The 27,075-nt window shown below is 40.6% G+C and overlaps 1 protein-coding gene across 1 annotated transcript in view; it reads left to right on the top strand.

Moving 5' to 3' along the window:
* The window catches only part of CDH9 (cadherin 9), a 125,606-nt gene extending 106,991 nt beyond the window's left edge, over positions 1-18,615 (top strand). The window contains exons 10-12 of the mRNA XM_030552226.1: positions 14,055-14,172; positions 14,402-14,653; positions 17,727-18,615. Of these exons, the coding sequence (XP_030408086.1) occupies positions 14,055-14,172; positions 14,402-14,653; positions 17,727-18,214 (858 nt within the window). The 3' untranslated portion in view covers positions 18,215-18,615. The remainder of the gene's footprint in view (positions 1-14,054; positions 14,173-14,401; positions 14,654-17,726) is intronic.
* The last annotated feature ends 8,460 nt before the right edge of the window (positions 18,616-27,075 follow it).

Genomic DNA, 27,075 nt, shown 5'->3' with positions numbered 1-27,075 from the left:
AGATGTTTCAGGTGGATAAGGAATGCAAGATTTGGCTCTAATATAATAAATACACGATATTTTATTTTTAGGTAATGATTTAATAGTCTTCATCACAAAACTCTTTTTATAGAAGGAGTTATGGATAAGTCACTAAAATTTCATATGTTTAGCTAATTCTTCTTGATTGCATGCTTGCAAAGCATTATATGATCTATTGATAACTTGAAATAGGCAAAAACCCAATTTTGGAAACCTCACATATTTCTGGTCCTTGCCAGAATCAAGAAATTGTGATATGGAACTATAATTTTAAAGCTATAAAGATATGTCAACTTTCTCAGACCTTGGTTAAGATTCAGTTTGGGTTAGATTTGAATTTGTGCAAAGGTCCAGGATGGCTCTTGCTTTATGCAAAGTGAATCCACACATCCTTTTTATAAACTAAAACAGATTTAAAGAGGAAGCAATTTACTAGCTTGGAGAAAAGAGAAGAAAAGTTCCAGGTACACAGTGCAGCAAAACACACATATGGATATACTGAAATATTCTATTACTATTGTAAATATTACAATCTTTTATTTATTATGGATGTTTCCAGCATTGTTGTAGCTATGGTGGTCTCAGGATATTAGGAAAACGTGGGTGAGGTATCTTTTATTGCATCAACTTCTATGTTTATGTAGTGGTCAGAGAGTTATACATGTGAGTCCTTTGAGGATGATGTTTTGTTTCTTGAATTTACTCAAAGTATATATCACTGTTAAGCTTTTCTTCCTTTATCCTCATGTTGCGGAGATTCCATTTCAGATGGCAAAATTCATTAACTTGAAGTGTTGTTGTAGTTGTGTTGCTCCCAAGACATTAGCGAGACAAGGTGAGTAAGGTGCTATTTTTTATTGGACCAATTTCATCACACACTGCCATGTACTAGAAAGAAGAAAAAAATCAGGAAATATACCCCAGGATCATTCAAGTAAACTAAAACAATTTTCAAAATAGAAGTTGGTCCAATAAAAGATATTACCTCACCCATCTTGTCTCTCTATTTATCATGGGATCAGCTGACATTTCAGTTTTCACATTTCTGTTCACAGAGTTACGCCTTCACTATAAACATTCACTCTGCGTGAAAACATTGCATTAAAAGTATCTCAGTATGGAATGGATTTCTAAGGAATTAAAAGTTAAGGGCTAGACTGTATTCAGAAGCAGAAGCCCATGATAGAAAAAGTTTAGAGCCCTCTTGGGGAAGAACTGTATGTGTAGGTTTCCCCTTATAAACTAGGGAACTCCAGGAAGTACAGATCAAGTGTAAAGTAGCAATTGAAACAGAAAATACATTTCAATGTTATTTTAGAAAAGGAAAGAAAAAAAAGAGGTGGCAGATGTGCAGCCAATGGCTCAACTGAGTCACATTCTATTCACCTTCTTGACCCAATGTCACCAATTGTACGAGTTAGTCCGTGAGGTAGAAAGATAATATAACATACTTTGACTGAAATTGCCTTGGTTTGTATACAAGGCCCTCATTGCCAATATGATTCCTTTTCATACACATCTTTTCATTACTTTTGATGCACATAATACAGTCAAATCATAGAATCATATCATAGAATCATAGAATGTCAGGGTTGGAAGGGATCTCAGGAGGTCATCTAGTCCACCTCCTGCTCAAAGCAGGATCAATCCCCAACTAAATCATCCCAGCTAGGGCTCTGTCAAGCCTGACCTTAAACATCTCTAAGGAAGGAAATTCCACCCCCTCTCTAGGTAATCCATTCCAGTGCTTCACCACCCTCCTAGTGAAAAAGTTATTCCTAATATCCAACCTAAACTTTCCCCACTGCAACTTGACACCATTACTCCTTGTTCTGTCATCTTCTACCACTGAGAACAGTCTAGATCCATCCTCTTTGGAACCCCCATTTGATACGTAGTTGAAAGCAGCTGTCAAATCCCCCCTCATTCTTCTCTTCTGCAGACTAAACCATTCCAGTTCCCTCAGCCTCTCCTCATAAGTCATGTGCTCCAGCCCCCTAATCATTTTTGTTGCCCTCTGCTGGACTCTTTCCAATTTTTCCACATCCTTCTTGTAATGTGGGGTCCAAAACTGGACACAGTACTCCAGATGAGGTCTCACCAATGTCGAATAGAGGGGAATGATCACGTCCCTCGATCTGCTAGCAATGCTCCTACTTATGCAGCCCAAAATGCAGTTAGCCTTCTTGGCAACAAGGGCACACTATTGACTCATATCCAGCTTCTCATCCACTATAAACCCTAGGTCCTTTTCTGCAGAACTGCTGCCTAGCCATTCAGTCCCTAATCTGTAGCAGTGCCTGGGATTCTTCTAGCCTAAGCGCAGGACTCTGCGCTTGTCCTTGTTGAACCTCATCAGATTTCTTTTGGCCCAAGCCTCTAATTCTCAAGGTCCCTCTGTATCGTATCCCTACCCTCCAGCATATCTACCACTCCTCCCAGTTTAGTCTCATCTGCAAACTTGTTGAGGTTGCAGTTCACCCCATCCTCCAGATCATTAATGATCAGGGGTCAGCAACCTTTCAGAAGTGGAGTGCCGAGTCTTCATTTAATCACTCTAATTTATGGTTTTGCATGCCAGTAATACATTAATGTTTTTAGAAGGTCTTTTTCTATAGGTATATAATATATAACTAAACTATTGTTGTATATAAAGTAAATAAGGTTTCTAATTTTAAATGAAGCTTCTTAAATATTTTAAATTAAAATGCAGAGCCCCTCGGACTGGTGACCAGGACCTGGGCAGTGTGAGTGCCACTGAAAATCAGCTCATGTGCCGCCTTCGGCACGCATGCCATAGGTTGCCTATCCCTGATATATACAGTAACAGCAATACTAAATGAAATGAAAATAGTGGTAGGAATTATAACAGATAATGAAATAAACACATGAAACACTCAGTCTAATGGAGCACCTCATCATAAAATAATGTGATGTTTATAATTAAGATACAATGTCTTCACCACTGTGACATAAATTTTCATGCGTGACTAAGGTTTGAGACCTATGTGATGAGCTTAGAAATTTCATCCAATTACTGTTTATTGTAGTTTTATTTTGGGGGTATGAACACAAACAAGTTCCAACCGGACTGGCAACTTGGCATGTCCTCTTAAATGATATCTTTCCAAACTCTGGGTAGTCCTGTACATTTTGTGGAATTTCAAATATATGGAATACTCATTAATGCACAAATTGCAATTTAGTTTCCCAACTAACTGTGTATGTGTAATTCACAACACCTGGCCATTCTTTGGGTGTAAATTAGGGCTGGGATCTTCAAAGCAACCTATAGGACTTAGGTGTCCAACTCTTACTGACTTTCCATGGGAGTTAGTTGACTAACTGCCTACATTTTCATTTGCCTTTTGATTCTTCAAGTTCATATTCTGCAATAATACGTTAGAGACAAATATTTTGCATTTCGCAGTTGATTTATCTACTTGATCACTCCTCTTCAGAAACCTTAGATAAACTGGAGTAAAGGTTGAAAATAATTTATCACTTAACAAAAAGTTTAAGCCTTCAAAGAGAAGGCTGGTTTTAAATTGCTGTTGTGTCCACAAACACAAGTATTAGAAAATCTAGATATTCTAATTGAGACACTACTTATCTTGCTCCCCCCCCGCAAAAAAAAAATATGTTCAGTCTATTAGAAATTACAATAAAGCTCATTTAATGTCATTAAAATAATCTTAACTCTGCCACTGCATTACCTGATTGACAAGAATGAGAAATTTTGAGACAATGTGATTCTCAAGGAGCATAAATGACTAAAGCAGTGTCACTCAAGCTGTATCTACATAGATACTTTTATCCCTTGTATACACTTTTGTTTTATTATTTTATTATTTCCTCCATTTTGTTTCTGGCCCTCAGATCTTTCTCTATTATCTATATTTAAGTGCTCAAAGATTTGACTTGGCTTTGGGTAACATCTGTGTGGATTCCAGTTAGTCAACATTCTTCCCATTACATCCCCACCAAATTTTACTTTGATAAAAATGAAGAGAGCAGGGTTAGAGAAAACATGCATTTTAAAAAAGTAGCTGACAGAGGCCCATTAGTTAATCTGGCATTTAGCTATTCAGATGCTCCTTCCAAATAGCATGAGCTCAGCAATTATGATATAATTCCAGAAATTATTTTGCCCAAATGGCAAATTCAGTACTAATGCTACAGACATTAGCTGCATCAAATATCATTCCCTGAAGTACTGCCTCCTACTCGTTACATATGCAGGGATGTGATATTTGCAGGTTTCCGTGGCTGCAGGCAAGTAGGAGATTCAAGTAAAAAATTTCAAACATGGATATCCAAAGTTTGGCACCCAAATTCATATTTAGGCACTTATGTAAAGTTGGCTTCATTGGGAGTTGCAAGTGCTCAACACCTTTAAAAATCAAGTCACCTTTAATTAGATGTCTGAATATAATTATGGGATTTAAATGCACATATGTGAACATTTTGGACATATAGTATTTATATTCCAGATAGGCTCGTTTCATTGCTTATTTTAATGTACTGTACAATACAATTATTGTACAATAGTGCATGATGTACAATATATTATAATATACTATTACTCATTTCGTACTATTCCACCTTATTTTAGAGCTCACCGAAAGCAGCCAACCTGTTCGAATTATAATTGTTTCCCGTTGCATCACATCAGTGCATTTAACGCAGATGATCACAGCATGAGGGCTAGACAGAGAAGATAAATATATTTAGTTAAATTTAAGAATTTTTTTTAATTGAGTTTAGCTATTAATCACACCACTTTCTAAATCTCATTCACTTCAGGAAGCAGCCAGAAATATCAATTATTCCTTCTCATTGCCAGCTTACAATACCCGTGTTCAATGTCAGCCAGTATTAAAGGGTAGACTGTGGCATTTATGATGCAGCTGTGTGGGGAGATGGGGAGAGCAGTATTGAGTTGCAACATCCCAGGGGCGGCAGTGATGAGAGAGTCTATTGAGGAAGGGCATCATCTCTATAAATTTTTTTTTCACATGGCAATATACCCTCTGCTTCATCATTAGGTTGGGTTCCAGATCTGTTCCACAGACTTGTAATGTGGGCTAAGGTGGGAGCAGCGGGGTCCTGGCCCCAACTCATCTTTGTCCTCTTTTAAGTGTCGCTTTCTCTGCGATGGAGCTCCAGAAGCACAAGGACTGCTATTGTGGAAGGCTCTTGTGCAAGGGTCTCTCACAACCTTGTTCTATGAGCTGATTAAGAGCAGTGCACGATCCTGACCTGAACTAGGGGCAGAGTCAGGTGATTCTCTCCATGGAAGCCAGGGAGTTTTACTTTAATAGAACATGAAACAATGACTGCAAAATTCAACTCTAGGATATCAGTTCATCCAACTCCCTATGTTTGCTGAGACCACATTAACAATAGTGATCAACAACTAGACTGTTTTGCTCATTGGTGCTATAGTTTCTCTGCCATTGATGAGCTCCCAAACATCAGAACATGGATAGAGCTCATCTTATTTGGGAAGATGATAATTTTTCCTTTTATTTTTCTGTATTTTCTCCACAGGTTGGGAAGGAGCAGGGAAAGGCATAATTGTCATGACACCATTGCTAAATATTGATCATGCATTGTTGTACAGACCTGTAGCTGAATTATGGGTAGGCATCCATTGACTTAGTTGAGTGATATATTAAAATTCTGCAATCCTTTTAAACACAGGAAGAGGGGAAAGGTTTTTTAACCTCTGACATGCTGGTAATTATCTCTGGGGTAAGAGCCAACTTCTAACGAGTAAACCATTTGCCTTCAGAATGCATCAAATGACAGATATTTTAGAAAGATTTCCTAAGAAGGACAGTCCCTCCTAGATTCTTATACATCTTCATCTTTCCAACCTACCATTGTGATTGATCACTGATATACACAGATTGTTCCTTTAACACTTACCCCTTTGGGGATAGTGGAGTCACATCATCCCAAGAGGAGCATGGTAGGAAAGTCTCTTTGTGCTCTCCTTCCTATGCATTCAGCAAAGTCCAATGACAATCTCCCCCTCAGCATATTTTTCATAGTTTATCATGGATTTAGGAGATGATTTTTGGGGAAGCCCCTTGATAAAATATATGCAGCACATAACTAGACTAACATATTTCAGAAAATGATAATACAGTGATCTAAGGTTTGTGATTTGTGATATTCACTCCTAGGCCTTGTCTACACTAGTGGTGACATCCAGGGTACATGTAATCACATGACACAATGAAAAGCAGACTGTGTGCACACTGCACTCTGTAGTGACAACATGCCAGTAAAAGGCTCTGGTGGTGACAGTGGGAGACAGCAGGGAAAGTCTTTGTTAACAGGATGGTAGTGGGACCCTACATTGCTAAAAATAGCACTGTAGATGTGGGAGGCGCTGCTTGGGTATGTAGAGAGCCATGTCGGGTATATACCCAATGGTTCTGGCATGTTTTTACTCACCTAAACAGTGTTTCACCATCTACACTGCTATTTATACTCGTGCTAGGAAGGCAGGCAGTGTGTGTACTTTATATGCCACTGTAACTATAGACATAGCCCTAGACTGAAGCAAATAAAAAATTGCTCAATCAGGGGACTAGTAACATTTTTGATGTTTGATATCTCACACACACAATGAGTGAAACAGACAATAGTGTAGACATTTGAAAAGCCATCTAGCATTATGTGATATCTATGCTTATTTCAGGCAAGTCACAAATTGCCAGATTTTAAAGCTCAAATCATTCATCTGAATTCAAAGCTACACTCCAATCAGCTTGTTCTGCAGCAGAACAAAAGCAAAATTCTGAAACCATGACAGTTAAGCATCCCCGGGTTAACAATACATTATCATTATTGCAAAGTACAAAACTTATGCTGTAAGTTAATTGTGTTGTTTGAAAACTCCAAGGAAGGGACTGTTTAAACAAATTAGCCTCCCTGAACTCCTCAGGAATCTCCCTGGTTTCATAGCGAGTGACATCACAGCTGCCTTATGCAAAGGGAATGAAAACTGCCGTTTTCAAAGAAAGGTGTCGTTTCATAATGACAATCAATATATATTGACAGTGACATATTGAAAAGGAGTGTGTGTGGCAGATTGCCAAGCATCTCATGGACATGTTGGTTGTTTCAAGTCTTTGTTAAAATATCATGGTAAATATATTTTCCCCAAACATTTTGCAATATCTTCTGTCCCATCCCATTCCCTTCATGAAGATTCATACAAAAGACTTACTTGGATTTTTATAAAGGATTTTCCGTTCTGCCTTTAAGAGAATCTTCTAAAGCATGCTGAGATACTTACAAATCACCAGTCTGGACCAATGAGGAGAAAACACCGTAGCATCCAAATCATTTGCAATATATGAGAAAGAGATGGCACTCTGTGAAAGATACATCAACAAGGGCTGAATAAACAGGGGTGCTGGAACAATCTGTATAGTTGGGGTGCTGAGAGCCATTGAACCAAACTCTTAATCCTGTATATAATGGAAACCACTTCAAGGCAGGGTGTGGTGCAGCACCCTTAATTCCAGCACCTACGCAACTGTGGAACCCCACCTCACATCTGTGAGCATTTACTCATGGGGTGTCCCTCTGACTTCAGTGGAAATAAGACCCAGATCCTCAAAGTTATGAAATCACATAGAGACCTAAATACCTTCAAGGATCTGGGCCTGAGTGCTCACCAACATGAAGAAAGGTTGCACTGCTTGGCCTACATTGTTTAAACAGCTATAAAACTACTCTGTGTTGCATATAAAAGTGAAGTGTTTGTATGGACACTCCAGGTTTACATTATCAGCATTTGAAAAGCTGAGTGATCTCCTCAAGAATGGGAATTTATCCTATAAATCCCAATGAGCTGTCTCACACTGATTCTCCTAAGAAAGGTAGAATTACTGACAGTAATGCTGAATTTTTTCAATCCGAGTTCATTCACAAGAGCATCTAAACAAAAAGGAATATATTTTTTCAATAGGTCTAAAATCACATTTGATTTGAGTTAAAGTCACTTTCTTGAAAAAATAATCTCTCATAAATCTTACAATGTCAGATATCTCTGAAGTCTCTGTGAAGCGTGAGTACAACTCCAAATTCAGAACTGTTTCAAAATGGAAAAGCATGTATTTCATTTGACACCACAAACTTTACATAGCAAAACATCATGTCCTAGTTTTTACAGTATCACTACCACACCAAAAATCAGAATGGCTAAGTCTCTTTAATTTCTACATCTAGGATTGACTTTAGTTTCTTTTATTCATGATTTTTAGATCTACAAAAGCTAACTTCATAATATTTCTATTTTTTTCTTTGTTTGTTTTTGTTTTGATTTATTCACCCTTTGGAAAACTTTGCCAGTAATTTTTTTCCCCTTTATTCTTCCATCTTTTCAAGAAGCCAATACCTTTAACAGGTAATAAGGGTTTGTTTGTTTTTTCATTTCTGCAGCCTTATTTTCACAATAAATTTTCAGTGTAATTAGGTTCCTCTGTTTCTGCCACAGCTGCCCACTCTTCATATTATTTGCACTTGAAAGGAATCATATGTGGATCTTACAAACATCTCACTGACTACATCTCGAAAAGCCACAGGATCCTCAGTTACAATGCTTTGGTAGCTATTCTAGCTGGGTATTTTCTCTCTGGATGTAATTCTTGGACAAATATCTGCACATATTCTAATTCTTTCTCTTCTACCTGATGTTCTTATTCTCACATTGTCCTTCAGACCTCTACAAAAATGCAGGAGGAAATTTTTTTCCCGATTGATTTGATGCTCTGCTAGCCTTCCCCCATAAGGCATTTCTGCTATAATGGCACCGGAATTGTAGACTTTGGCGACATGGGGCTTAAATGTTGTAGCTATCTAAATCCATGCCTATACTATCATATCCACCATTGCTACTGCTAGTAGTAGTGGTACCAACACTGGGAATATTTAGAGAAAAAAGTGCTAGTGGAATTACAAATTCAGTGACATGCCAACAGAGCTCCTTTGCAAAGAGTGTGAACTTGGCCAAATGTATTTTAAAAGTTCCCCAAGTGTCAGGATCCTACTTGCTTTCAAAATGTAGAGATCTTAATGTGTACTTGAGAGCCTCATTCAGTTTAAGAAATATTGCATAATCCTGCTTTAACTATATTCTGTTCATCATGAAGGAAGATGACATTCATGAATTCCCTCACAGATTCTGCTCTGATGACAGGAAACCATAAAGACTCTGATTCTGATCTTCCCAACACTAGTGTAAATGAGGAATAATGCCAAGGAAGTTGAGGAGCCAAATTCTCATTTACACCTAATTTAATCTACTGACTATAATTAAATTACTCCAGATCCAACTATTCATCTAGTGTTTTACTATATTTTGTTGCTGTATTGTCAGAAGTGTTTAAGATAGGTCCCAAACATGAGAGATGCAGAATAACTATATAGAATATTGAATGAGTGTGTTCAATTCTCATTGAAATTAATATTCAAAAAGGTGTTTTAAGGGAACTCTGCTTAACTCAATTGTTACAAAAGCTTAAGATAGTGTTATTTAGCAGTTACTGCTTTTGCTTGGACAGTTAATGCTATGCATGTGCTCTGAAAATCTCAGCAAAACAAGCTGCATGCATAAACCCTTTGATAACAAACCCCTTTGAAGTCAGGGAAGTGGAAGATGCCCAGGACAGTGGAGACATTTAGCATCTCAAATGAGGCACTCAGCACACCGCAATATCATAAAAAGCAGGTCCATCTTCACAGCAGGTGCTAGAGGAGCTCTCTGCTCATGAGTAAAGTGGTAAGGAGAGTTCTCTGCTGAGACATTCTGGATTCCTGCTGCAAATCCTTTCTCTGGGAAACCCACCCACTCACTCATGCCACTGGGCTATCCTGACACCTGATTAAGCCCAAATCTTCTACTTTTGGATGGAGCCACAACTCTGGCAGCCAGGGCAGTAGCAACAAAGAACGTGGCCCCCTCCGAACATATGTCCGGGGCCCCTTACAATGCAGAAACTGGAATGCGGTATTTATTTTATACAATATACAGAGTTCATATTATGTATACATATGCTTACAGTGTACATGTATTCTGTATTTACGCAAATCGCTTCTTTCGAGCCTTGTTCTCCGCAAATTGGTTAATCAATGCGTCATTGTCCAGAGATCTGGCAATCTTGTTCTCGACTGAGATAACTGCAAGTGCAGAAAGCCTGTCATCTGTCATGGTTGAGCACAGGATATTCTTGATCAGTTTCATTCTGCTGAAGCTCCTTTCAGCATCAGCGACAGTAACTGGTGTGGTCAGAAGAATTCTGATGCAAATGCAAAGATTCGGATATATCCCCTGAAGGCTGTTCTTGTATATGTACGTTAAAAAATTGTTTGCCGTGACAAGTCCTCTCTCTTTCTCGATGACATAAATAAAACAATTCAATTCCATTATGAGTTCGTTGGCATCAATGTCTCCCATTTTTCTTTCAAAATTTTTGCTGTGATTCTCCAGTTCATTTTCTCTGTGACACTGCTTCAGGCTGTTAGCATTGTACAGAAATCCAAACAACTCCACGAGTTGGTCAAATCGCGACAAAACAGAAGATATGGCCTGATTAGTGAGAACAAGAAAGAACTGCGATTTGAATTTTTCTTCGGCAGAAAGACGACTCGAATCATCAGCACATTCGTAATCAAACATTCTCTTCTTACATCGCACCCTGGTTTCTAGAAACACCTGCTCAATACCCATATGCTCCACTATTTAATGTGCATTTGTGACCACAGAGTTATATCCTGTATTTCGATAGTCTTCCAAAACCTTCATTGTAGCACCGACTTCTGCCTGCAGTACGTCAATTGACACATCTGGTGACTGAATTAATTTGCTGGTTTTATTGACGTGAAATAGTATATCGTACCACGTGTACACAGTCAGAACAAAAGGCCACGTAGTAACATGGCCTAAAAGCACACCGGCTTCTGTTGCTGTATTGCCATCTTTCTTTTCAAGCGCATATTCTCACAAAGATGACAAAGCATTGCACAATTCTTCAAGGTGATAACGCAATGGCTTCACAGCATCAATTCTCGACGCCCAACGAGTGTCCGATAACCCTTTAACAGATATTGGCATATGTTCTTGACGTATATCCCAACGTGAAGGTGAAGAAGAAAAGTTAACGTATATTCTGTTAATCAGACCGAAAAAGTCAACGGCATATTTCGATGACTTTGCCACGTCTGAGATCACAAGATTCCAAGTGTGAGATCAACATGGTACATACAAGGCACGGTCATTTATTTCTAGCATGCGGGCTTGAACTCCTTTATTCTTTCCTCTCATATTTGCGCCGTTATCATAAGCTTGGCTTCTCATGTCAGCAATGTCTATTCCTAAGTTGTTTGCCTTTTCAAGAAACGCTTCCAATAAGCCCTCGCCAGTTATATCATGAACATTAAGAAAACCAACAAACGCTTCACGAATATTGACACCATCTTCACCGTTGCATTCAACAAAGTGTAACACCACAGACATCTGTTCTTCATGTGACACGTCGGGAGTACAGTCCAAAATAACTGAATAATATTTTGCTTTTTTAAGCTGCGCTATGTTGGCCTCTTGAATGTTACTGGCAACAAGTTGAATCAGCTCGTTTTGGATCTGTGGACTGAGATACTGAATATGTGTCTCTGCCTTCTTAAACCTCTGTAAAAGTTCACTGAGGACAGTATCATACTTTGCAAGCAATTCAAACAGTCCCAAAAAGTTGCCATTCGAAGGATCGCCGAGCTTTTCATTACTTCCTCGAAATGCCAAGTTTCTTTCGGGCAAGAAAATAATGACATCAACCATGCGTTTGACAACATTTCTCCAGAAATCTCTTTCAGAAAAGCCAGCAATTCGAGTTGGTCAATAGATGTACGGTTTACTATGCCTGACCGAAGGTCAAACCATTTCACCATACAGTCTTGATGACCTTTGCCTGTTTCATGCTGCTGAAGTCTTTTTGACAGTGCTTTCCAAGCAGATGTTCCACGACGTAGCGGTATGTCGCCAGTGCCAAATAATTTACAACAAAAACAAAAAATGGCATCTTTCTGAACTGAGTACATTAACCATGAACGTCTTATTTTCTTGCCATTTGCCATGGTTCGATAGAAATGTGTACTTGTGAACCTCCGTCTTTCCTCATTAAATGGAAATTCATAACTTTCATTCTGCTGCGGTGGGCCACGTGCAACAATGTCACACACTTGCCTGTCCGATATTATAGATGTCCAATCTCCTGGATCATCAGTCAGTGGTTCAGATTCAGATACTTCTTTCCCGGCAGCAGCTGGAATATCTGTCACAGTTTGTTTGGTAGAACAACTGGCTTCACCTTTGACCTCACTTGAAGCACTTCTGAATATTTCTGGATACGATTCGTCGCTGCTAGCGCTGTCCATTTCATGTGCCTGTACCTGTACGTTGGATTGCAGCACAAAATACGTTGACAACTTTGGAATTTTCTCAAGTTCCTTCTCGGCATCTTTTGCTGCCTTTTGTTTACTAGCTCCGCTCTTATACATTCTCTTAGACATCACAAAGCATGCTTCTGCGTTGGAAACGATAAAAAACTAAACAACTACATTAATAACATTTATCCGCCGACAGCCATTATGAACGCAAATACACATTCTTTGAATGGGTCCAACTAAAATTCGAAACTGACCGACAGACAACTGATGTAGCCAATAGCATTATGATGTATCATAATGACTTCATGGTTTTGTCAGTAAAACCGACATGGATTGTGCAATAGCGTCAATAAATGTCACTTACCTAGTTATATCTTACATTTTTTTTGCCACTTTTAGGGGCCCCCTTCCTTGCGGGGCTCCCTCTGTGCTGCTACACCTCTGCCGGCAGCAGCACAGTGCAAAACATGCTGGATTTCTGTGGCACTACAATAGTTAGTGAATGTGACCAATCCAGCAGTCATTTTTACTGTACATATGAATTATCACAGTTTATACATAGTAAATGTAATGACATCACTTTATAACTGCACAATGCTTAATATAGCATCGGTACTGAACTCACTCTTCCTTACTGTGTTTGCTTTCCCAGTTTTAGCAACTTTACCTTCTTTAGCCATATCAATGCAATCAACATCTTAAATTAGTCTGAAAAACACTAGAGTACTTACTTGTTTCTTTTTTTTTTTTAATTACTTTTAATGTGGCAGGGGAGCAGAGCCGGTGCTAGGAATAAACAGGCTAAGCAATTGTTTGGAGCCTCGAGCAGCTCAAGGGGCTCCCATTTCCTTTTTATTATAAGAACTTTCCTATTTTAGTATTGGGGCAGAAAGGGGCAAAATATTCTTGTTTAAGGCCTCTGCAGGGGAGTCTTCTGCATTCCAGAAGTAACATTTTCCCCCCCTTTATGCATGCTGGCTCCCATGGCCCTATGACAGTGCTACTATCTTCCCCTCACAACTGGACTTGACTGTCCTCTATTTTCCACCAGTGCCATTCCATAACTAGAGGTGTCCATTTAGGGTGATGCAAGGCATTTCTCCCGCTCTCCTCCCCCCCGGCCCCAACAGCTGAGAATTCTGCTTCTGCAAAGTTCTTACTGTATCTCCAGGAGAAAAAGATTCAGACTAGGAACTGAACCCAAGTAGCTGCTAATGTTGTGTAAGGGCATGAGAGGAGGTTGTATTGGTCAGAGGGCACCCTTCACACAGCAACACAGGGCACTGAGAACTAATCAGAACAGAGAGCTGCCTGCAGCAGCGAGGAGCAAGCCCTTGTTTGTGTGTTATTAGGTGGATGTGAAGTTAAAAATGAAAGAGCTGATTTGTTTAACAGAAGCTCTCCTTGTGTTGATATGAGACCACCACATAGCACACTAACACTTGGACACTGCTTCTTCAAATATAATTGCATTGGGTGTTTTCCAATATGTTATAAGAAAATGCTGTCTTATTTTTTAAAAAATAAAAAAAAACCATTAAGAACATAATACTTTGTTTTCCTTATAGCTGGTACAGACTGTTAGTGCTGTGGACAAAGATGAGCCTCCTCGAGGCCACAAATTCTTCTTTGAGTTGGTGCCAGAATTTGCAGTTCATCCCAACTTCTCTGTTGTCGACAACAAAGGTAAACAACTCTGCTCCTGCATGTCATAGGCTTGCCAACTTTGGTTGGATGAATTCCTGGAGGTTTCATCACATGATATTATCTTTAATTAAAGATTAATCTTTAATTCCCAGAGATTCCAGGGCAATCCTGCAGGGTTGGTAACTCTAGCATGCCATCTCACTGTTTTCCACCATGCTAGAGACTACATCACACTGTCACATACAGTTATTCTGCTCCTCCATTTCAGATAACACAGCAGGGATTCTGACTAGAAGAAATGGATATAGCCGTAGTAAAATGAGTACCTATCTCCTGCCAGTCTTAATATTCGACAATGACTATCCAATCCAGAGTAGCACCGGCACGCTGACAATTCGAGTGTGTGCCTGCGATAGCCGGGGGAATATGCAGTCCTGTAATGCTGAGGCTTTGCTCCTTTCAGCTGGCCTCAGCACAGGTGCTTTGATTGCCATTCTCCTCTGCATCATTATACTGTTAGGTAAGTGATCCTTGTGACCTATATATAATTTAATATACATGTGCTAGTCACTGCTTTATTGCCTGCTGTCACTCTACAAAGCCCTTGATTCAGGTGACTATAGAAAAGCCTTAATATGGACATTTTCCACACTAACTACCTTGTAATAGGAGGGTTTGAATGTGGACTGTAAGTCATTACAACTACTCAAAAAAAAGCTGAAAACAAGGATTAAAATGTCACTATTTTACTAAGAAGTGATATGAGGCAAATAGTAATGTAGGTCTAGATTATGTTACCCTTACTCAGGCAGAGTATTATCTTACCTGACAAGTAGTCCCCATTTAATGAAGTTGAGTAATGTACCACTCAACAGAGTACAGATGACAGAATTTGGCTCCTAATAATACAAAATTAATAATTACACCAGTTATTAAGTCATTTATAGTTTCTATATTTTAAAACCATGTGCATAGAAAATATAACAGAGAAGCTATATACATAGTAACATTTTTAATGTTTGCAAGTGGAAGGGGGTGGGGCAGGTGACTGGTGGTGGGCATGGAAGAGGGAAGAACAGGGAGAGAGAGAAGGGACAACCTCAAGAACACTGGGAGATATGCAGAGATTTAGGATGAAGACTGGTGAGGTGTGGTTAGGGAGATGAAGACGGCGGCTGCCAGGTTTGACAACTGGAGAAAATGCTGAGGAAGCAGGCACAGGAAGTTGGTAAATCAGCACGAATGCCATGCACAGCTTACGTAAGAGGCACTGAGCACCTGACTGTGAAAGATACTAATTCATGGCAACCTTTGGAAGCATAACAATAAGGGGCTTGCCCTCATAAATGTATCTGGCTCTTTCAAGTGAAGTTCTTAAGCATACTTGAGTCTACAAGCCAGTATTCCTGACTGACAACAAGGGAAAACTGAAAAAAAAATCTAAAAATGGCTGCTGCCCACACAAAGAAACTATATAGAACAGAACTGTAGAGCTGTCTCCATTCAGTGGATCACATTTAAGCATATAGCTCCTGTTCATGTTCTTTCTGTTCTTAGCATGCCCTCTCTGCCCTTTACTCACCAGTGCTCAGGTTATTGCTCACCTGTGCTCATGTAAAAGTTGGCTCATATCACTGAGCACAAGTGTAACCTACTTCTTAGCATGAGTTAGGCATCCATTTCTACATCTGATTCACAGATGACTTTACTGTGCTGTAACTCCTAGTTACTGGTCTCAGTCTTTTAGTTCCTGTTGTAGAGGCTCACACTTCAGCTTCAATCACTTCATCTAAAGGTGAAAATTGCCATACTAGTATTTCTTGCAGCACGATCAGTTGTTTAAATAAGTGGCTGTTAGTACAGACTTAGATTCCAAATCCTGAAGCCACTGAAGTCACTAAAAGTTTTGTTATTAATGACTGTAGGTTCTTAGGGCAATTTTTAAAAAAAAAAGTCTAAGTGACTTAGGGCTCCTAAGCCCTATTTTCAAAAGTGAATTAGGCACCTAGAACTCTAAGGGCTGGTCTACCCTACAGCTGCAAGTCAATGTAAGCTATGCAATTTGAGCCTAAATCATATTGACGTAGCTCAGATCTACTTACTGTGGGGTCCACATTATGCTACATTGATGGGAAATGCTCTCCTGTGGACATTGCTTCATTGCACAGGAGTGCAAAAATCGATGGGAGAGTGCTCTCCCATCAATTGAGCATGTCTTCACTAGACCCTCTAAATTGATGCCATTCCATAGATTGCAGCAGCACCAGTTTAGCTCCATTGTGAAGACAAACCCTAAGTCTCTCTGAAAGTCAATGGGATTTAGGCCACGTATAAACTAGGAGAGCTTTGCAGGTATAGATATACCAGCGTACTATTCCAACAAAGCGCTCCTAGTGTGGATACAGCTACACTAGAGTAACCCCACTTTTACTAGTGTAGCTTTTTTCAGTCCCTATCTCCCAAGTGAAATAAGCTATACCAGCAAAAAGTGTGATTTTTTGTGTCTTTTGTCACAAGGGATCACACCTATTCATGCCAACATAGCTATGGTGATTAGATATTGTTAGACACATATCATATGAACAAGAACTGGCCAATCAAGCATGTGAGAGAGAAAATGTTTGATGCCACCTCAGAGCACTTCCCTCCACAGCCAATGTTCCATCTCTGGCATTGGGCATCTTTGATGCTTCAGAGGAAGGAGATTAAAATAAAATAAAATAAAATAAAACCTCTCAGAATATATTGGAGAAAAAAATCCCTTCCTGATCCCTGCAGATGGCTGGCTGAAACCCTAAAGCATGAGATTTTGGGAATGTAAGTCAAACTGGATGTGAGCCCCAGGGCTGCTGACCCCTGACCCCTACCATCACAAGCAATCTATTATACAATCACACTCATAATTGTCCAGCTCTCACCTAAAACTAAATTAAGTTGTTTGCCCCCACAACTCCTATTGGGAGGTTGTTCCAGAACCTCAGTCCTCAGTCCTCTGATTGTTAGAAACTTTCTTCTGATTTCCATCCTGAATTTGTTCATGGCCAGTTTACATCCATTTGTTCTTCTATCAACCTACCTACTGCCTCTCAAGGGGGTGCATTTACTACAGTGATTCCATTGCTGTAGCAAGTATCTATACTATAGTGCTACAGCAGCACAGGTGTAGCCATACCCTCACTTATGAAAATGTTACCCCTAATGTCTGCATGGCAAGCAGCACAGAACAGAAATGAAACAAACTAAACATTATTAGGGACTATGGTCAAAGAAACCTCCTCTCTAGTGTGAAACTACAAAATGACAAACATGAAAAACAGGATTTTGCTTGACACTGAAAATGCAAATCCTAATCAATAACACAATTCCTTAACTTTAACCTAACTTTAAAATTAGGTATTTGTACTTCTTATATCTGAATCAAGATATAAGTTTATTATTGTTCAATAGTAGTTTTTCCCTATTTTCCAAACATCCTCTCTAAGTTATAAAATTATTTGTCCATTGCAAATGTGCATTAACTCCATTTGTGCTAACTATCTTGTCCATCTCATTATTTAGGCTAATACTGCAGCTCATCATCTATTTGTTTTCAGTTTTAGTTGTGCTGTTTGCAGCACTGAAGAGGCAGAAAAAGAAAGAGCCCTTGATCATCTCAAAGGATGATGTCCGGGACAATATTGTGACTTACAATGATGAAGGAGGTGGGGAAGAGGATACCCAGGCTTTTGACATTGGAACACTAAGGAATCCAGAAGCAAGAGAAGAAAGTAAGATGAGAAGAGATGTTATACCAGAAACTATATTTCAGATAAGGAGGACTGCACCTCTGTGGGAAAACATTGATGTCCAAGATTTTATTCAACGAAGGCTAAAGGAAAATGATTTAGACCCAACCGCACCCCCTTACGATTCACTAGCGACATACGCCTATGAAGGGAATGATTCTATAGCAAATTCACTTAGCTCTTTGGAATCACTTACTATGGATGGCAACCAAGATTATGATTACCTTAGTGACTGGGGACCTCGATTTAAAAAGCTGGCAGACATGTATGGTGGAGATGACAGTGACCGAGACTGAAAAAGTAATCTGTGACTTGGTCAGTGTTAGTGGAGGTAATGTCTATGTTACTAGATAAAGTGGCCTACACTCTCTTACTTGGAAAAAATACAAAAAATAGGTGTTGTCTTAGTAAGAGTTTGCTTAATCAATAAGTCAACGTAAATTCATATGATTGATTTAAATATAAAAATAAAATCTATACTTCACCCTTTCTGCCTAAAAACCCCTGAAGGAATATTCTCAACGACAATGAGAAGACACTAAAATAAGGCTTTTTGTGCCTTTAATAATAAATAGATGGAAAACTTACACTTTTTTTTTCATTGCCTTGCATCACATTTATTACTAGCTCGGAGATTGTGCACCTGTGTTGTAACATAATCTGAAAAAAGTATACCTTAAAAAAAGGAATTAATATTACTGCCATATTTATTGAGTTAAAGAATGTCTGTGTTGATTCATCATGATATTTTTATATATGTATATTATATTTTTGTATTTTTATTAAATAAATTAGTATTTATAAAACATTATTTCATTTACTTTGCCAGTCATAAATTACCGAACAGGAGGAATCGTATGCTGTATGGATTTTTTTTTTTAAATAACATCTTTACATCAGAATGGCTGTACTGTAAAATGAAGAGAAGAAAAAATATATGAATGTGTTTCTCTTTGACAGAGGTACAGTGTAGAAAAAAATAAAAAGCAAATTTTCTGGGTAAGTCCAAACACAGGCGATTATAATAAATGTAGTCTGCCTTCACTCTGGGCTGTTCAAAGGCATCAACATATAGTTTCGCTGTGATTCCACCCTCCCGCATCCCCATTTACTGGCAGTTGGCCAATAAAAGAATTAAATGCATGAATTACATAGGACTGAAGAAACCATGAAGGTTTGTTCCAGTAGATATGCTATGTGGGGGGGAGAAATTTACTGTGCTGCTTATATTTTGATGAGAAAGCAAATGTCAGCAATCCAGGAAAGTCTGCTGCACGCTAATCTTTTTTTCTTTTTTCCCCCCTCCTCTCTCTCTCTTTCTCTTTTTTAAAGGCCATTTTAAGGCTAATAATGCTTTTTAAAAAAAAAAACTGAAGGGTAGTTAGCAGGAAGAAAAAAAAACCCTTAATAGTCTTAAAAGATTTCAGTGTAGTTTTTCTTCAGATAAAATAGCCTAGCAAATTGCATGGAATATATTTTTACCACCTGGAACAGATTTACACATTTCATAAATCTATGGCTAATACTGTGCAATCACTTTTTAAGCAATGGAAATTTTTCATTGACATCACAGGATGACATGACCTTATATTAGGGTGGAACTGATTGCAACACAATAATTAAGGTTGCAGCAAAGGTTTCAATTTAGAAGGAGTTTTAAATCTTCATTTCATTACAAAAATCATAAAATGGCAAAAAGCAAAACAAAGAATATAAACTTTGTGTAGCATTTGAATTTTTCAACATGATTTGATGATTAGTGAGTACATACAGAGAAAGTACTAAGCGTTCCAAAATCACTGTGTTTTTAAACTTTCAATGGAATGCCTCCATTTATTTTTGGATGTCTTTTCCAAGAAATCTGAAGCCTTCTGGGCTTTGCCTCACATGTGACAATTTCCAGAGTAGTAGCATTTTTGCACAGAGTTTATTTTGAACATTTGAAAATAGCTGCAAATATATGCACCAAGACAAGCCTGCATTGAAGACAGAACTGCCATTGTCATACAGATTAACATGTGGAACTTTGACATGCCAGAGAACCTCACCAAATACTGCTGTCACTTCAGGGAAATTCTCTGGACTACCAGGCCAGAAGTTCAAATCTCTTTTCTCCCATTTATATTTCTGTGCACTTCAACACCCTCATACTGACCAAGACTATGAACTCCAACCTAGAAGGCAGTCAAGTATGTGCCATTGCTGCATCTACCCACACCATACACAAGTATGTTAACAATAAGATTACACAGAGTCACTTCAGGAACAGCTGCAAACAGAATCCAGACCCAAATTTTATTTACTCAGCCATGTTGCTTTTCAGAGTCTTTGTTCCAAAATGTGCCTGATTTGGTTATCATATCTGTAATCACTACACTGTACTCCCCTCCCATACCAAGGGAAAGAATTCAGGATCCCTAATCTCCATTTTTCTGCTTCTATTCAGCAAATAACTGTGTAATCCACAGGAAATATGTGTCAAGTGCACATTAGTGGCTGTTCTACATTAAGGTTACTCCTGTGTCTCAAATCTAAAGACGGAACTGGTAGATCAGAAATTGCAGGGTTCAAAGCCTGCTGATGAATCAAATGGAGGGACTGTTATAGTTGTATGTAGTAGCACTATATACTCCAAATTCATCAAACTTACATTTAGATGTAAAATTGTAAAGGCAACCACAGCAACATTAAGGCAGAAAAACTTCCCAAAGGCATGGAACAGGAGAACCACATCTGTTGGCATAAGAGGTCAGTGTTGAGGTTCATAGTCAATTTGATGAAGTTGGGTACACACCTATTAGAAAGGGAAATGGGAGCATAAAGTTGGAGTATAAGCAATATGGAATTAGCAAGAAATGTAGGATGTTTTCCCCTTAACTTCTAGTCTCTAGGATTTTAAAGATTTTGTGTTGGTGCTATGTATCGCAAAGCAAATTTAAGTCACTAGAGAAAGATTTTGTTTGTATCAAGTCTGAACGTTTTGCTCAAGAAAACCTCCCATTGACTTTGAAGGAAATTTTACCAGTCAGTGGGTAAAGTGCATCAAAAATAAAAGGGAGAGCTCATCAGTTTTGTCTTACTGTAAGGAAGCAGGACATTGGCAGTATTGCCTAGTGGTCACAGTTGAGCTGACGTCCACATGTCAGCAACAATAGTCTCCGTGCAGGGCTTGGAGGAATCACTATAGCTGGGTTCAATAAGCAAGAGTTGGGATCAAAATCAGGCTTCAATCAGAGACCAGAGATAGTAGCAGGCTAGAGTCAGGAGGTAAGAGTCAGGGTTATGCTGGGATCAGAGACCAGAAGATGAGGTGCGGTCTCGAGTCGCAGTAGGTGCAAAGTCTGTCTTGATGCCCAGACAACTTCTGGGGGCACCCTCCAGAGTTAAATAGGATGGTTGGCCAATCAGAGGGCTGCAGGGTACTGTCAGTCTGGGTCCCTTGGACGATATTTCCTGTGTTGCTTATTCTCTCTGGTTGTGACTCTGCATGGCTTCAGGTGGCACTGTGGGAAAGTCAGCCATCCCAAGCTCTGCATATCCAGCTTCTAATCCCTAAATACTTACATTACTCTCCTCTCCAAGCACATCCTTCCTCCTGGCGGGCACTGGGCCTGGTTTATCCAGGTGTTGTTGATGAAACCTTGTTACCAGGTCAGGGGCATGTACCTAGACATTAACAGTGGGTTCCCAGGAGTATTCTTCAGGCCTATAGCCCTCCCGCTCAATTAGGTAGTAGAGTCTCCCACTGTGCACTTTAGAAATGAGGATAGCAAGGACTATCTATACCTCATGCCTTTGGACCTGGACTGGCATGGGAGGCTGTTGGAACCAATCAGGAAAGGGGTCCTCTATGTAAGGCTTCAGGAGGGATACATGGAAAACAGGATATACCTTAAGGGATTAAGAGAGCTGCAACTTAAAGCAAGGGTTGATTTGCTGATAGGGTAGATTTGCTGACAAATCTGGAATTGTGCAAAGAACTAGTAGTCTAACTCGAGGAACAGCCTGTTTGTACGGAGGTGTTTTGCTGCAGTCTAGACCTTTTGACCTACAATGAGAGTGTGGACTTCCAGGCATTGATAGTCTGCATATCACTTGTAGTCCCAATTCATGTCTTAAGTTCCTCCTGTATATGGTGAATTCATTGGATCCAGTCAGCAGCTGCTGGGTTCAGGGATGCTGCGGACAAGGCTGGGTGGACTCCATAATTTGTGAAGAAGGGACTGTGCCCCACGGAGGTGTGGTCGGCATTATTGTATTATAACTTGGCATACGGAAGGAGAGGGAACCAGTTATCTTGGTGATAGTTGACAAAAGCACCATAGGTATTGCTCTAATACTTGGTTCACTCTTTGCCCATCTACCTGGTGGTGGTACACGGAGGACATAAAAGCACAAACAATTAGCCAGAGTAGTTCATGTCAGAACTGCTGGCCTTGGTCTGAGGTGATATGGTCTCAAAGCCTATGAAGATAGATCACATGAACCACTAGAAGTTGAGCTATTGTTGCAGCAGAGGGCAGGCTGTGTTTTGGTCAGTTGGTCTACAACATTCAAGACTACTGCGTGGCCATCAGACTCAAAGAGTTCCGGTACAAAGGCCAGGGTGATAGAGGCTCAGGGTCCAGGTGGGATCTTCAAGGATACTAAGGCTTTGGGGAGCTTAGAACAGGGCGTGCATGCATGCACACAGGTTTCAATGTGGATTTTGGCTCAGATATAGGGCCACTGAAGAAACAGGAAGCCATGCAAAAAAGTATTAAGGCAGCCAAAGTGACCTGCAACTAAGTGCCAAGGCAGAGATGAAGCACTTCTAGCAAGGGGTGCCTTGGTGGAACATATATGCAACCAACAAGGTAGGTAATCCCATCATGTGTGGAACAGTCTATTTTTGTTCTGGATCTTGTTTACTCAGGCTCTTCCATTATCCGCTGCACTAACAGGTCACCCCACAAAGTGGATGGGATTAGATCAAGCAGGACTTGGTGTATTCTAGCACTAAGGAAGTTTTGACATTTTAGGAGACAGGGTGGTTCTTAGTTAGGTCTCCTCACCCTCTTGATAGTATTCTCTCTTCTGGAATAAGGTATCACCTTTCCCACTCCCAGTTCCCGCGCAATAGGTTGATTTAATTATGAGTAGTTCCTTATCTAACATCTCATAATTCTATTTGGCAGGGCTAAGTTTTCAGCAGTAGTAGACACAGGGGTGCAACACTTTGACCATGCTTCTGAGATACTATGGCTCCAATAGCTACATAGGAGGCATTGCCTGTGCTAGGGCCAGATGTGCTACAATGGGAGAGGTGAACTTCAGGTGTCCAGACAAATCTGACAGCTTCATGGAGGAGGTTGTTCACCAAGGTTATATGCCCTGAGAAGTCTGGAATGAACTGCTGGTAAAAATTCACAAAGCCCAGAGGCGTTCTGTAACTCCCGGGGGTCCTGGGCACTGCCCAGCTGTAGATGGGCTCTGCCTTCTGGGGTCCATCTTGACACCCTTTGGGGAAAGAATGCAACCCAAGAATTCTCAGGTCAAAAGCACATTTTTTTCCAATTTCACGAACACACCATATTTCCATAGTCTTTCCAGATAGAACAAATGTGGAAACAATGGTGCTCAGGATTATCTGAAAACTCAAATATGTCATAAAGATAGAAGACTACATACAAATCCAGAATATGTCTAAATACATTGTTCACAAAGTGTTGAAAAGTTCCAGGAGCTTTGGTCAGCCTGAATGGCATTACTAAATATTCAAAGTGTCCATAGCAGGTTCAAAAGGCAGTCTTCCATTCTTCTCCTGCCCTGATGCACCCTGAAGGTCCAGTTTGATTAAAATTCTGGTAGACCACATACAATCTAGTAACTCTGAGATTAAGGGTGGGGGATATTGATTTTGGACTGTCACCTGGTTTACAGCTTGACTGTATATGCAACAGTGAAGCTTTCAGTCCTTCCTAATGAAAAGGACCGGAGAGGGGAGGTGGAGTGCTGGATGAAACCCTTGGCCAGGTTTCCCTGGATGTACGCAAGAAAGGCTGCTAATTCTGGCTCAGACATCATATAAATACATCCATATGGATCTTCACTCTCAGTTACAGGTCCATGGATCAGTCGTAATCATGCTGTAGCGTGTCTGCATTTTTCATTTAAAAAAATGTCTGCATATTTCCAATACTCTCCAGGGAGATGGGGACTCAGGCTTGGAAGTGACTTCTTTTAGCTAGCCATCACCATCTGATGTTCCCCCACAGGCACTGTTGCTTCTGATTGGCTGTAAGAGCCAGCACCAGACAGATGAGACCAGCTGCACACACACACAACTGGCAATGTTCAGAAAGGAAGATGTTCCTCTCTTCACAGAAGGAAATGCAAGAGTCATGCTGCTCCAGCCGAGTGATGCTAAGAATTAGGGGGAAGTGTGGAGAACGTAGTCCTGGAATTAACCAGTGCCCACTGAGGGGGAATCATCTTGGTCCCATCCATGGAACATAACTTTTTTCATACTTGTAAGTGTGGGAGGACCTGCATCTTCTAGACCAAATTCCTTTGCAGGGCTGGGGGGAAGTTCCATAGTGTAGTGCCCTGATGCTGCTCTGACTGCCCCTCTTCCCTCCCACAGTCTGGGCTTACACATTTCCCAATTCCTTGTGGGTCAAGGTCCACAACCGGCAAGAACAGTGTTTTCCAAACTGGGGCCGCCGCTTGTGTAGGGAAAGCCCCTGGCAGGCATGGCTGGTTTGTTTACCTGCCCCGTCCACAGGTCCAGCCAATCGTGGCTCCCACTGGCAGTGGTTTGCTGCTCCAGGCCAATGGGAGCTGCTGGAAGTGGCGGCCAGTACGTCCCTCTGCCTGTGCCGCTTTCAGCAGCCTCCTTTGGCCTGGAGTGGTGAATCGCGAATAGTGGGAACCACGATCGGCTGGACCTGTGGATGAGACAGGTAAACAAACTGGCCCAGCCTGCCAAGGGCTTTCTCTACACAAGCGGCGGCCCCCATTTGAGAAACACTGGGCAAGAGCAATGGCACGTCCTGGTGCTACACAATAAAAGCATAGGTTATTGTGCCCTTGCCACTCCTTTTCTTCCAGGGTCAAGCACCAGTGGCCCAAATTAACCGGCATTGGTTCATGCTGTGACCCTGGAGTTTTTGTGTAGAGTGTGAGTGAAATGGTGGCAGGATGCCCCTCCTCTCCTCCTTTCACTCACACAGACAGTTGTCAGTGCAGAAGAGAAGTTAGTGAAAGCATCCAAGTGGGTCAGGGTCGCAGCGAAGGCTAGCTCTTCCCTTACTTCCTCACTGAGTCCACATCAAAAATGATGCAGTTAGGCTGCCTCATTCCACTCAATGTCATCCATGACTTGACAGAACTGGACAGCGTATGAGGCAGCTGGTCCTTGTCCTTGCTGGAGCCTTCATAATGTGGCTTCCACTGAACAAGCACAATGAAGGTCATAAAAAAATTGTGGAAAATGCTTTCATGAAGACATTCCAGTCCACTAACACTGGGCTGTCCTAGTCCAGCCTGGGCCCAGTCAAGCTCTTCGTCAGCTAGCAAACTGCTCACTAGTTCCACCATGGAGCCTGGTTGGTGGGATACATTTGAGGGCAGAGCAGGAAAAGGAGAACCCCCTGAACTTCTGGTGGTTCTCATCAAAACATTCAGATTGTGAGGGTACTATGAGGCCCGGTTCAGAGGACAGTGGCCCAACTCAATCGTGGAGCATGGAATTTTCTTCCTGGGACCATGGTAGCTGCAAGCTGAGTATCTGGTTTTCCATTAGGAGTTGCAACATTTGGGATCTCAGCAGATGACTCTTGGTTTGGAGTTGTGCAATCCACTCCTACAGATCTGGTGCCCCATTGGGTCCAGTGGGTGATGGTGACACTTCTTTTCCATATCCCTGTTAAGATGTGCCTGAGGAGGGGTTCAGAATTGGAGCTGCGCAAACTGTAAGAGACTGGGGAGTGGGCAGTTTGGCTTAGTAGTCACAGCTGGATTGGAGTCCACATATCAGGAACAGCAGTCTTTGAGCAGGGGTCTGAGGAATTGCTAGACACTGATTAAATAAGAAAGAGTCGGGGTCAAAATCAAGCCGGGGTCAGAGACTGGAGATAAGAGACAGTACCAGGCTGGAATCAGGGTCAGAGTCATTCAAGAGGTAGAGACTGGAGATCAGCCAAGAGTCAGGCTAGGATTGGAGATCAAAGCTCTGGACACGAGGTGAGGTCTGCAGTCACAGAAGACTCAAAGTCTGTGTTGTTGGCCAGGAAATTTCCTGAGGCATCGTCCAGGGTTAAATAGGATGTTTGGCCTTGGGGCACTGTCACTCCAAGTTCCTGAGGAAGTGTTTCCTCCTGTAGGAAATATCTGCTGGTCCAGGCTCTGAAGATACAGGTTTTAGTCCCTGCATTCGTACATAGATGTTGTCACTTATTTAAATTGAGAGAAAGGGAACTGGTGGAGGAGACAGATTGATTGTCTGTTAAAGAAGAAGACTGGATCAGATAACTCTGGTAAGACATCTCTTCTTCTATGATAGGTGCTGCTGCCCCACCTACAATACCTTGGGAAAACTAGGAACCCCATAAACTCCTGAATCAGGCACCAGCTTTTCCTGTTGTATCTTTAGATTCCCCTGCCTCATATGTCCTCACCATATCAGCCAAGGAGAGGGAGCTCTACACTCCATTTTTACCAGAGGAATAAAGCTGTGTTGTTCCATTCTTTCCCCTTATTTTAACCCCCGCCTTCAGGATGCATCCTAACCAACACAGGACTTGGCTGTATGGGCCCAGTCCTGTGTCACTGAAATCAGTGGAGGGTTTTAACATTGACCTGAACAGAGCAAAACTGAGACCTACAAGAACTACATAAAGAAGATTCTCTCAGCAGTTTTCTTCTCCTTTGAGTGACGGGGTGGAGAGAGAGAGAAAGAATTGGGAGAATGCACTAAAGGGTGTATGTGTGTGGAAATCAGAAACAATTCAATCTTCCCCCTTTTCTTGAAATTTCAAAGTATGAAATAATTCAGCCAACTCTTAGAAGAAGAAGAAGAAGAAGAAGGCAGTTGTGTATTCTGGATAGGAGAGTGGCACCAGCAATTTTTCAGAGAATAAAGCAAGTTAGTAGTTTGTGTGTATGTATGCATGTG

Source organism: Gopherus evgoodei, chromosome 2 (assembly GCF_007399415.2).
Source record: "Gopherus evgoodei ecotype Sinaloan lineage chromosome 2, rGopEvg1_v1.p, whole genome shotgun sequence".
NCBI classification, from domain to species: domain Eukaryota; kingdom Metazoa; phylum Chordata; order Testudines; family Testudinidae; genus Gopherus; species Gopherus evgoodei.
Note: the sequence above shows the minus strand (reverse complement) of the source record. Positions and strands in the feature narration are given on the sequence as shown.